This window comes from Hemitrygon akajei, chromosome 14, assembly GCF_048418815.1.
Source record: "Hemitrygon akajei chromosome 14, sHemAka1.3, whole genome shotgun sequence".
NCBI lineage: Eukaryota > Metazoa > Chordata > Chondrichthyes > Myliobatiformes > Dasyatidae > Hemitrygon > Hemitrygon akajei.
The window spans coordinates 102,639,481-102,651,854 of record NC_133137.1 but is presented as its reverse complement, the minus strand read 5'-3'; the positions used below and the strand labels follow the sequence as shown (position 1 = coordinate 102,651,854).

Below are 12,374 nucleotides of genomic sequence, written 5' to 3'. Positions count from 1 at the left end.
CCTCCCTTATTCTACCTATGTCATTGGTACCAACATGTACCAAGACTTCTGGCTGTTCACCCTCTCCCTTCAGAGTACTCTGCACCCAATCAGAGACATCCTGTACCCTGGCACCTGGGAGGCAACACACCATGTGGGTATCTCTATCAGGCAGAAAGAACCTCCTGTCTGTTCCCCTCACTATGGAATCCACTACGACTACTGCATTCCTTATTTTCTTCTCTTATTTCTGCACCAAGGAACCAGGCTCAGTGCCAGAGACTCAATCTCTGTGGTTGTCCTCTGTCAGGTCACCCCCCACCCCAGCAGCATCCAAAACGAGATACCGAATACTGTGGGGGATGGCCACAGGGGTGCTTTCTACTATCTGAACTCCTCCCACCCCTTCCCTGACAGTCACTCACTTAGTTAACTCCCGCAGCCTCGGGTCTGAAACTTACATTGTTAGAATAGTGCCCACAGCCTGCAGAAAAACTTTTGTAACTGAGTTCATCATGCAATCAGCTGTATCACATTTGATGCTTTTGCCTACATTAAAAAATTGCAACAAGCATCTCAGTGAAACTTGGGATGCAACTTTAATCCCACCTCTAAGGAAATTTAAGCTGGTTTGATTGTCTATGCAAAATCAGAAGGATACCAGTTTAAGTAGATAGATTGGGATCCAATCACACTGAATTGTCCAACAAACAAAAAAAGCAGCAAAGTCATAAATAAAAAACACAAAATGCTGGCAGAACAGCAGGCCAGACAGCATCTATGGGAGGAGATAATAACAACGTTTTGGGCCGAAACCCTTCATCAGGAGTGAAGTAACATGGGATGGTCAGGGGGGGGGGGGGGGAGGATAAGAAGTGGGGGGAGGGATAAAGTAGAGAGCTGGGAAGTGATAGGCTGGAGGGAAATGGGCTGGGGGAAGGTGGAGAATTATGGGAAATAAAAGAGAAAGAAAGGTAGGGCAGGGGGGAGAGATTATAGTGAGGGGGGAAAAAGAGAGAGAAAGAGAACCGGACTAAAATAATAGATAGGGATGGGGGTAAGGGTGGGGGGGCAGGGATGTCAACGGAGGTCAGTGAGTTGGATGTTCATGCCGGCAGGAAGGAGGCTACCTAGGTGGGAGATAAGGTATTGCTCCATCGACCTGCGTGTGGCCTCATCTTAGATAGATAGATAGATAGATAGATAGATACTTTATTCATCCCCATGGGGAAATTCAACTTTTTTTTCCAATGTCCCATACACTTGTTGTAGCAAAACTAATTACATACAATACTTAACTCAGTAAAAAATATGATATGCATCTAAATCACTATCTCAAAAAGCATTTTATAATAGCTTTTAAAAAGTTCTTAAGTCCTGGCGGTTGAATTGTAAAGCCTAATGGCATTGGGGAGTATTGACCTCTTCATCCTGTCTGAGAAGCATTGCATCGATAGTAACCTGTCGCTGGATACAGTATATCACCCCAGCTGACTCACAGGTGAAGTGGTGCCTCACCTGAAAGGACTGTCTGGGGCCTGGGATGGTGGTGAGGGAAGAAGTGTGGGGGCAGGTGTAGCACTTCTTCCGTTTGCAGGGATGAGTGCCCGGAGGGAGGTCCGTGGGGAGGGATGGGGGGGGGGAATGAATGGACAAGGGAATCGCGTAGGGAGCGATCCCTGCGGAAAGCCGAGAGTGGGGGGGGGGGGGGGGGGGGGGAGGGGAAGATGTTCCTCACCTATCACCCTACCAGCCTACAGATCCAACGCATAATCCTCCGTAACTTCCGCCACCTCCTACGTGATCCCACCACCAACTACATTTTCCCCTCCCCCCCACTCTATACTGTGATATACTGTATCCGGTGCTCCCGATGTGGCCTTTTATACATTGGGGAGACCCGCCGCAGACTGGGAGACCGTTTCGCCGAACACCGGCGCTCGGTCTTCCAGCAGTGGCGGGATCTCCCTGTGGCCACACACTTCAATTCCACAAACCAGTCCCACTCCGACATGTCTGTCCATGGCCTCCTCTACCGTCAAGATGAGGCCACATGCAGGTCGATGGAGCAATACCTTATCTCCTGCCTAGGTAGCCTCCTTCCTGCCGGCATGAACATCCAAATCACTGACCTCCGTTGACACCCCTGCCCCCCACCCTTACCCCCATCCCTATCTATTATTTTAGTCCGGTTCTCTTTCTCTCTCTTTTCCCCCACCTCACTATAATCTCTCCCCCCAGCCCTACCTTTCTTTCTCTTTTATTTCCCATAATTCTCCACCTTCCCCTAGCCCATTTCCCTCCAGCCTATCACTTCCCAGCTCTCTACTTTATCCCTCCCCCCACTTCTTATCCCCCCTGACCATCCCATGTTACTTCACTCCTGATGAAGGGTTTCGGCCCGAAACGTCGTTATTACCTCCTCCCATAGATGCTGTCTGGCCTGCTGAGTTCTGCCAGCATTTTGTGTTTTTTATTTACGGTATTTCCAGCATCTGCAGATTCACTCGTGTTGCCAGCAAAGTCATAAATGTGCTTAGCATTCACAATCTATTCCTTTGAACAAGGTTGCTCATGGAATCAGAGCTGAAAAGACCAAAAGACAGGAGTAGAATTAGGCCATTTGGCCCATAGGGTCTGCTCTGCCATTTAATCATAGCTGATCCTTTTATTTTCCCTCCTCAACCCCAGTCCCTGGCCTGTTCGCATTACCTTTGATATCATGTCCAATCAAGAACCAATCTAGCTCTGTCTTAAACACAACTAATGTCCTGGCCTCCTCAGCTACTGGTAGTAATAAATTCCACCAATTCACTTCCCTCTGGCTAAAGAAACTTCTCTGTTTAAATGAGATCCCCCTCCCTTTCACTGTCTCCTAAGTGTTCTTCTACCTTAAACTCCGCAGTCACCTCTGGTTCATTACATAGTATCCAATCTGTTATAGCTGATGCCCGAGTAGGCTCAATGACGAACTGCTCTAAAAAGACATCTTGTAAGCATTCAACAAACTCACTCTCTTGAGATCCATTACCAACCTGATTTCCCCAATCGACGTGCATATTGAAATCTCATGATTATCATAACGTTGCCCTTTTGATATGCCTTTTTCCATTTCCCATTGTAATCTGTGGTCCACATCCCAGCTACATTTGGGAGGCTTGTATATAACTGCCATCAGGGTCCTTTTACCCTTGTAGTTTCTTACAATATCTTCTGATCCTATGTCACCGATTCTTTCTACTGGTTTGATTCTTCACCAGGACAAACATGCCACCTCCTCTGCCTACCTTCCTATCCCTCCGATACAAGGTGCAACCTTGGACATTCAGCTCCCAACTGCAACAATCCTTCAGCCACGATTCAGTGATGGCCGCAACATCATACCCGACAATCTGTAATATTGCAACAAGATCATCCACCTTATTTCTTATACTCGGTGCATTGAAATATAATACTTTGAGCACTGTATTTGCTACAAAGACAAGATTATGACATTACAAAGAAATATATTTTTGACAGAGATGCTTTGTGAGGAGCTGGCACAAACATATGTTCTCTCTGCCGCTGTACTGGGAACCAGCCGCAAATATTTTGGCCACTGATGTTCCCACAGCAATGAAGAAATGCTCACACCAACCACCTATGGCTCTGTGGAGTGAAACCTCAAGGACACAGGCAGAGACCACCAACACGGCTAGCACTGGGTGTGCTGAGAAAATACTCCTGATTGCGCAAAGTTTCATCTTGGCTGGGTACAAAGCAGCTAGGCCTTTGTAGGGGAGCAGCAACAGTTGTTCCACCTGTAAACAGACAACCTGAATTCTACAATCTTTTTTTGTTCTTTCCTATTGGGTGTCACAGAAGCAAGTTACTTAGCTGCACAGTTACTTCTAGTCTGGAGAATTCTCCATGATAATAAGCTCAATGGTTAGAAGTGCACAGCAGTTACAATGGTAGGATGTACTGGACTGTGGAAGCAGTGCACAGTTAGGGAGGCATATGCCAATGAATACTTGTACTGCTGGTCAACAGCACTAAAACAATTCAGTTCTCTGCCTACCTAGAGGGGTGGTGAAGCAGTTAGACGTGATCAGTTTATACTCTCAGGGATTATTACTGGAATCAATACCTTTGTAATACAAATTATTGATATGAGCTTGTGTGTACACAATACAATGCAGGTACAATAAATTATGGGGATATTTAAGAGATATAGTTTGGTGGAATAGGAAGAAAAGTGGCAGATGAAAGTTAATGCTGGGAAATGGGATTGTTACATTTTGGTAGGAAGAATGGGAATAGAATAGAATGGGGGGGGGGAAGAGGACTTTTTGAGGTTCCAATGTTTCTTTTCTTGTCGTTCATTCTTTTGGGGTTCTTCTGTTTTTTGTGGATGTCTGTGAAGGCAAGTATTTCAGGTTGTATACTGTATAAATGGAACCAGATGAACCATTGTACCCCAATATCCTCCTGAAACTCCCACTCCTCCTCTTAGCTAGGCAATCTGACCTGCAGTGAAGAATGCTAACAGAGTCAACTTAATATAGTCTTGCTTTCTTTGAAGGTTGTGCCATCTTCAAAGTGACACACACATTTTCTATTACTGGACAGCTTTACAGAATATTCCATTCATTGAAAGTAGCAGTAAAATAAAATCCAGCAACAAGATATTTGTTATGGAAAGATATTTAGGACAGAATGTTACCCAAACTGTTCCTTGTGAAATAATCATCCAGAAGGATTGATAGAAAAAGTATTTGTAGAAAGCTACAAATTTGGCTTAAATAGGCCTATTTCATTCTTTTCAAGTATCTCCCGTTGTCTGAAATCAGACTGTTGCTTATGGATAATGCCAGCTGCTAAATATCTTATATGCATAATTTTTGTCCAAGGCTTTACTAGTAAGGAACATCAATACTCAATTTTTAACTTCTTCGAGCAGCATGTGTGTTTCTTCCCTTTCAGCATCATTGCCAGCCACCCAACTTTTTTTTTGCCTTGATGGATTGTATGACTTCAGGCTAACATCAGGATCACCTTCTTGAAGATCAGATATTCTTGCTGAATCTGCTTTGATTCGGATGCCCTGGCAATAGCCCTGCTTGCTTGGGATGTTATCGGGTGCATTCTGCTATCCTAGTCTGCCAGGAACAAACACCCAGTTTGCTTCAGTTAACCTTAAGAGATATGGCGATTTCATATGCAGTTATCATGTATTGCTGATTCTGTTTCAAGTCCCTGATGAAATGCTGTTTATTGTTTGTTTTATTTTGTCAAGTATTCTCTGATTATTTCCTCTTTCAGTCACAGTTTCTCCATCTACCAACTGGATTTGGATATCTATTTTTTTTTCTGCCAGGCAAGTACAGTCCCTGTTTCCTATACTTAATGGCCTGAGGAATGATTGAACATCACACATTTACTATAAAGAGTGTTCCTCTATGTAACATCCCAAAAGCTTCAGCATTATCTTCAGGATGAAATAAGGCTACATTTTGTTGCTTTAAAAGAAACCATAGTAAGAGGGAAATTTGATGGATTCTTGTATTCCTATTTGGGGATTATGATGATGTCATTAGTTTGCTATCTTGAATCATTTAGAAGGAATGGCACTTCAAAGGTTTGGGCTGAAAGTGAGCAAATGGCAATACAAAATTAATGGAAATGAATCGAAAGACTAATAAGTGTGTCATTGGAAATAATCAGATCATATAAATAAATTGATTTCCCTACCCAGAGAGCAAAGTGGTGACAGAGACATTGAAAGAGATGTCAGACAAATAGCAATGATAATCTGTCCTTTACCATACTACAGAACATTAAGGCATTAAAACAAGTGGGAGTAAAAGTAAAACCAGCAATCTTCAAACTATGGGCAGCTGTGCTTTCTGTGACCAAAACCCTACACTGGGACATTCTCAATGAGTGTTTCTAATATCTCTATCCTCTTCTGAAATAAAAAGTCAACCCACCTGTTGGTTATATGACCCAAAGTCTCTTTATTGACATAATTTTTTTTTGTTTGGTAAAGCTTCTGTGAAACATCTTAAGGATGTCGTTATCACATTAAATATGAAAATAAAACACTATTGCACAATTTATTTATGTTCAGAATTTATCTGTTGATCTTTCTCTCAATATAAATCACTATGAAAATTTCATCAATTTACCAGTATCAATCCGTGCTCGGACATAACTGTACTTCGGATTTGGTACGACTCTTTTCTTTAGAAACTACAGAGAGAACAAAGCAAATGCAAATGATAAATACATGTACAATAAAACTACAAAAAGACCCAAATGAATATCTTGACTTTGAACCACATTATAAAATCACATGGCCAAATGAAGAACCAGATAGAAAGAAACTGGCACTGAGGAAATTGATAAATTAATATTACCGAGGTACAGTGAAAAACTTGTCTTGCACATCATCCGTACAGATCAATTCATTACAACAATGCATTGAGAGGCAGGGTTGAGTTATGTTGGCACTCAGTGGCAACTCCTTCACGTTCTTCTATGAAAACAACTTAATTTCTACCTTTGATGACTCTCCTTTTCTCTTTCACAGTGGATGGAGCTCTGCTTAAGACCCTAACCTGGAGTTACGCTCAGATTTCAGTTCTTTGTGGGATGGAACCCGCTCCTGGGGGTTCACGGCCGGCTGGTTTTCATATCCCAAGGACTCATCCTAGAAGACGAGCGCACCTTCGGGGTTCCAGGGTTTCTCAGCTTGTGGACAGGCTGATTCTAAGTCGGTGTCACCGACTGAAGTGACGCAGGAAAAATTAAACATCTGGAGCAGTGGATCAGCCACTGGAGACTTTGTACTTGGCGAAATGCAGTCTCTCTCTCTCTCTCTCTCTCTCATTGGTGCTGGAGAGATTGTTACCAATTTTCTGAATGGAGAACTCAGGAAAAAAAAGCAGCATGACAGACTTTTAACACTGTAAATCAGCGAGTTGCTTTGTTATGTCTTCCCTCTTGCAGTGAAAGGGGTCAACTTTTTTTAATTAGTGAGAGAGAGCCTGTGGCAGGTCGAACTGTCAGGTAAATGATTAGTTTCTGTTGTACTGCAGATCATGGTCTTCACAGGGGCCTTTGCTATTGCTTCCTTGGTGGGTGCTGATGCTTTTTTGCAGAAGTGGGCAGGAGAGAGGGATGGTCATTACTTTGCTGCTGCTTGTGTGTGTGTGTGGGGGGGGGGGAGTAGAGGGCTTTGGGGTTCCAACATTTTAACTGTCATTCATTCTTTGGGGCACTCTTCTGTTTTTGTGGAATGTCTGTGGAGAACAAGAATTTCAGGACATACAGTGGCATGCAAAAGTTTGGGTACCCCTGGTCAAAATATCTGTTACTGTGAATAGCTAAGTGGGTAAAAGATGACTTGATTTCCAAAAGGCATAAAGTTAAAGATGACACATTTCTTTAATATTTTAAGCAAGATTACTTTTTCATTTCCATCTTTTACGGTTTCAAAATAACAAAAAAGAAAAAGGGCCCGAAGCAAAAGTTTGGGCGCACCCTGCATGGTCAGTACTTAGTAACACTCCCTTTGGCAAGTATCACAGCTAGTAAATGCTCTCTGTAACCAGCTAAGAGTCTTTCAATTCTTGTTTGGGGGATTTTCACCCATTCTTCCTTGCAAAAAGCTTCTAGTTCTGTGAGATTCTTGGGCTGTCTTGCATGCAGTGCTCTTTTGAGGTCTATCCACAGATTTTCGATGATGTTTAGGTCAAGGGACTGTGACGGCCATGGCAAAACCTTCAGCTTGCGCCTCTTGAGGTAGTCCATTGTGGATTTTGAGGTATGTTTAGGATCATTATCCTGTTGTAGAAGCCATCCTTTTTTCATTGTCAGCTTTTTTAAAAAAACAGATGGTGTGATGTTTGCTTCCAGAATTTGCTGGTATTTAATTGAACTCATTCCTCCCTCTACCATCGAAATGTTCCACTGGCTGCAACACAAGCCCAAAGCATGATCGATCCACCCCCGTGCTTAACAGTTGGAGAGGTGTTCTTTTTATGAAATTCGGCACCTTTTTTTCTCCAAACATACCTTTACTCATTGTGGCCAAAAAGTTCTATTTTATCTTCATATCAGGCCACAGGACTTGTTTCCAAAATGCATCAGGCTTGTTTACATGTTCCTTTGAACTGTTTGAATAGAAAAACAGACTGATAGCAAAGTCTACATCCAGCAAGTGGGATTCCAGTTTAAATGGTGCCAGAGAATCTCAGTGACTTCTTGCTGGTGGCTAATGAAACAAAGAATAATACTTTGTCTAAAAACCTCTCTGGGAAGAGTAGAGGAGGAGGGGTATGCTTCATGGTCAACAATGCTTGGTGCAACCCCCAGAATGTGCATGGTCTCAAATTCTTTTGTTCCCCAGACTTGGAATACCTGGTGCTGCTGTGCAGACCCTACTGGCTGCCTAGGGAGTTCACGGCTGTTACCGTCACAGCAGTGTACATTCCGCCACAGATTGATACTGACCTGGCTCTCAAGAACTGTACGAGACCATCAGCACGCTGGAGACTGCACACCCGGAGGCTGCCTTCATCGTTGCTGGTGACTTTAATCAAGCATCGCTGATGAAAGTCTCTCTGAAGTTTTATCAGCACACCCAGGTGAGCACTCGTGGAGATAAGACACTTGACCACTGTTACATTCCCTTCTGCAACACTTACAAAGCTCTCCTTCGCCCAGCTTCTGGAAAATCAGATCACTCTTCAATCCTGCTTTTGCTGATATATAGGCAGAAGCTGAAACAAGAGGTGACCATAGTTAAAACTGTCCACTGTTGGTCCGACTAATCGGCCTCAATGCTGTAGGACTACTTCAATGATATCGACTGGAACGTCTTCTGTGATCAGTTCACGTTTGGAGTCACATGCTTCATCCGGAAGTGCATCAATGATGTTGTCCCCCAGAAGTTGTTCAGGGTCTTCCTGAACCAGAAACCCTGTATCAGTAGTTCTGTGCGAGCAGCACTTACCGCGCGATGTAGAGCTTATGCTGCCAGCAATCAGCTGGAGCTCAAGGAAACCAGTTACGATCTGCACAAAGCTTTAAAAGGCTGTGAAACGACAATACTGGGACAAGATTGAGTCAAGATCCACAACAAATAGCACATGTGTCTTGTGGTGAGGGTTGCATACCATCGCAGACTTCAAAGCCAAACGTTGTGGTGCCACCAACATCGGAGCCTCTCTCCGTTTAGCTCAACCACTTTTCGGTTTGATATCACTAACTCTGAGCCTCTGAGGAAAGCCACCGCTATAACCCGAAACCTGGTCATCTCTGAGGCTGACGTACGCAGATGTTTCCAACGAGTGGACAGTCGCAAGGCCGCAGGACCAGACGGCATCCCAGGACAAGTACTCAGGATGTGCGCAGCACAATGGGCAGGTGTGTTTACTGACATTTTTAATCTTTCCCTCTTCCAGTGTAGAGTGCCCTTCTCTTTCTAATTATCCACTATTGTCCCTGTACTAAAAAAGACCAAGGTAATGTGCCTGAATGACTGGCATCTTGTCACAATCACCTCAATAATAAGCAAATGCTTTGAGAGGCTGGTCAAGAATTACATCTGCAGCTCCCTACCACCCAAACTGAACATCCTGCAATTCGCCTACCAGTACAACTGATCGATAGACGATGTAATAGCCACTGTTCTACAAACCATTCTTATATATCTGGAGAAGAAGGATGTTTATGTGAAAAATCTGTGCTTGGACTACAGTTCAGCATTCAACACCATAATTCCATCCAGGCTCGACAGGAAGCTCAGAGACCTCAGCCTTGACCTTGCCTTATGCAGCTGGACTTCCTGTCCAATCGCCAGCAGGTGGTAAGAGTAGGCTCCCTCACCTCCACCTCTTTGACTCTCAATACAGGAGCCCCTCAGGGCTGTGTACTAAGTCCCCTGGCTTTACTGCCTGTATACCCATGACTGTGTCACCACACACAGCTCTAATCTGATAACTAAATTTGCCGATAAGACTACATTGATTGGCCTAATCTCAAATCATAATGAGGTGGCCTACAGGGAAGAAGTCATCTCTCTGACACAGTGGTGTCAAGAAAACAACCTTTCCCTCAATGTCGTAGAAACACAGGATCTGGTTGTGGATTACAGGAGGAATGGAGACAGGCTAACTCCTACTGACATCAATGGATCTGGGGTTGAGAGGGTGAACAGCTTTAAGTTCCTTGGCATCCATATCACCGAGGATCTCACGTGGTCTGCACATACCAGCTGTGTGGTGAAAAAGGCACTACATCGCCTCTTTCACACCAGACGGCTGAGGAAGTTTGGCATGAGTGCCCAAATCCTCAGCACTTTCTACAGGGGCACAATTGAGAGCATCCTGACAGGCTGCATCACTGCCTGGTATGGGAAATGTACCTCCCTTAATGGCAGGACTCTGCAGAGTGGTGCGGACAGCCCAGCACATCTGTAGTTGAGAACTTCCCATCATTCAGGACATTTACAAGGACAGGTGTGATAAAAGGGCCCGAAGGATCACTGGGGACCCAAGTCACCCCAACCACAAACTATTCCAGCTGCTGCCAACCAGGAAACAGTACCACAGCATAAAAGCCAGGACCAACAGGCTCTGGAACAGCTTCTTCCAGCAGGCCATCAGACTGATGAACTCACGCTGATTTGAGTGTACTTCCGTTACATTGACTGTTCTATTTATTATAAATTACTATGACTGCACATATAGACAGAGGCCTAATGTAAAGATTTTTACTCCTTATGCATATGAAGGATGTAAGAAATAAAGTCAATTCAATTCAATAATCACTTTTTCTGCTAAGCAAACAATAGCCTGTAGCTTCCTTTTGGACTTGGAGGCAATTGGATGCAGTAGAACTAAGACAGGGCAAGGCAGCATTGTCAACAGTGGGGAAGATCCAAGGTTTGATCAATTTAAGTGTCTGGCCAAATTGAGGCCGCGGATACCAGGCCCCAGAGCACATTGAAACAACAGAACCCAATGTCTGGATGATAACTTAAGTGCTGGAACAGATTGAAAAGGTCAGGGTGTCGAGGCATGACGCGAGGAACAGGTCAGTTCAGCTTGCTGCTCCGTGACGTTTACTCAGCCGTGTGCTGAACTCAGCACCTGTGGACAGACTCTCTTTAGACCATAGAATAGTACAGCACATTACAGGCCCTTCAGCCCACAATGTTGTGCCGACCCTCAAACCCTGCCTCCCATATAATCCCCCACCTTAAATTCCTCCATATACCTGTCTAGTAGTCTCTTAAACTTCAAGAGTGTATCTGCTTCCACCACTGACTGAGGCAGTGCATTCCACGCACCAACCACTCTCTGAGTGAAAAACCTTCCTCTAATATCCCCCTTGAACTTCTCTCCCCTTACCTTTAGGCCATGATCTCTTGTACTGAGCAGTGGTGCCCTGGGGAAGAGGCGCTGGCTGTCCACTCTGTCTATTCCTCTTAATATCTTGTACACCTCTATCATGTATCCTCTCATCCTCCTTCTCTCCAAAGAGTAAAGCCCTAGCTCCCTTAATCTCTGATCATAATCCATACTCTCTAAACCAGGCAGCATCTGTACCCTTTCCAATGATTCCATATCCTTCCTATACTGAGGGGACCAGAACTGGACACAGTACTCCAAGTGTGGCCTAACTATAGTTTTATAGAGCTGCATCATTACATCGCGTTTCTTAAACTCTATCCCTCGACTTATGAAAGCTAACACCCCATAAGCTTTCTTAACTACCCTATTTACCTGTGAGGCAACTTTCAGGGATCTGTGGACATGTACCCCCAGATCCCTCTGCTCCTCCACACTACCAAGTATCCTGCCATTTACTTTGTACTCTGCCTTGGAGTTTGTCCTTCCAAAGTGTACCACCTCACACTTCTCCGGGTTGAACTCCATCTGCCACTTCACAGCCCATTTCTGCATCCTATCAATGTCTCTCTGCAATCTTCGACAATCCTGTACACTATCTACAACACTACCAACCTTTGTGTCGTCTGCAAACTTGCCAACCCACCCTTCTACCCCCACATCCAGATCGTTAATAAAAATCACAAAAAGTAGAGGTCCCAGAACAGATCCTTGTGGGACACCACTAGTCACAACCCTCCAATCCGAATGTACTCCCTCCACCACAACCCTCTGCCTTCTGCAGGTAAGCCAATTCTGAATCCACCTGGCCAAACTTTCCTGGATCCCATGCCTTCTGACTTTCTGAATAAGCCTACCATGTGGAACCTTGTCAAATGCCTTGTAGATCACATTCACTGCACTACCCTCATCTATATGCCTGGTCACCTCCTCAAAGAACTCTATCAGGCTTGTTAGGCATGATCTGCCCTTCACAAAGCCATGCTGACTGTC

At 44.3% G+C, this 12,374-nt stretch overlaps 1 protein-coding gene across 5 annotated transcripts in view; it reads right to left on the bottom strand.

The window, feature by feature from the left end:
- cep41 (centrosomal protein 41) overlaps positions 1 to 12,374 on the bottom strand; it is a 73,907-nt gene that overhangs the window by 53,348 nt on the left and 8,185 nt on the right. For 3 of the 5 annotated variants that reach the window (XM_073066800.1, XM_073066799.1, XM_073066803.1), the window contains exon 2: positions 6,150 to 6,213. The exons of 1 other annotated variant lie outside the window; for it this stretch is intronic. Coding sequence is in view for 2 of the 4 variants with exons in the window: in XM_073066799.1 (XP_072922900.1) it covers positions 6,150 to 6,213 (64 nt within the window). In the remaining 2 variants the exon portion in view is untranslated. Of the gene's footprint in view, positions 1 to 3,266; positions 3,372 to 6,149; positions 6,214 to 12,374 lie in introns of all 5 variants that reach the window. One more of the 5 variants, XM_073066801.1, reaches the window with a different exon arrangement.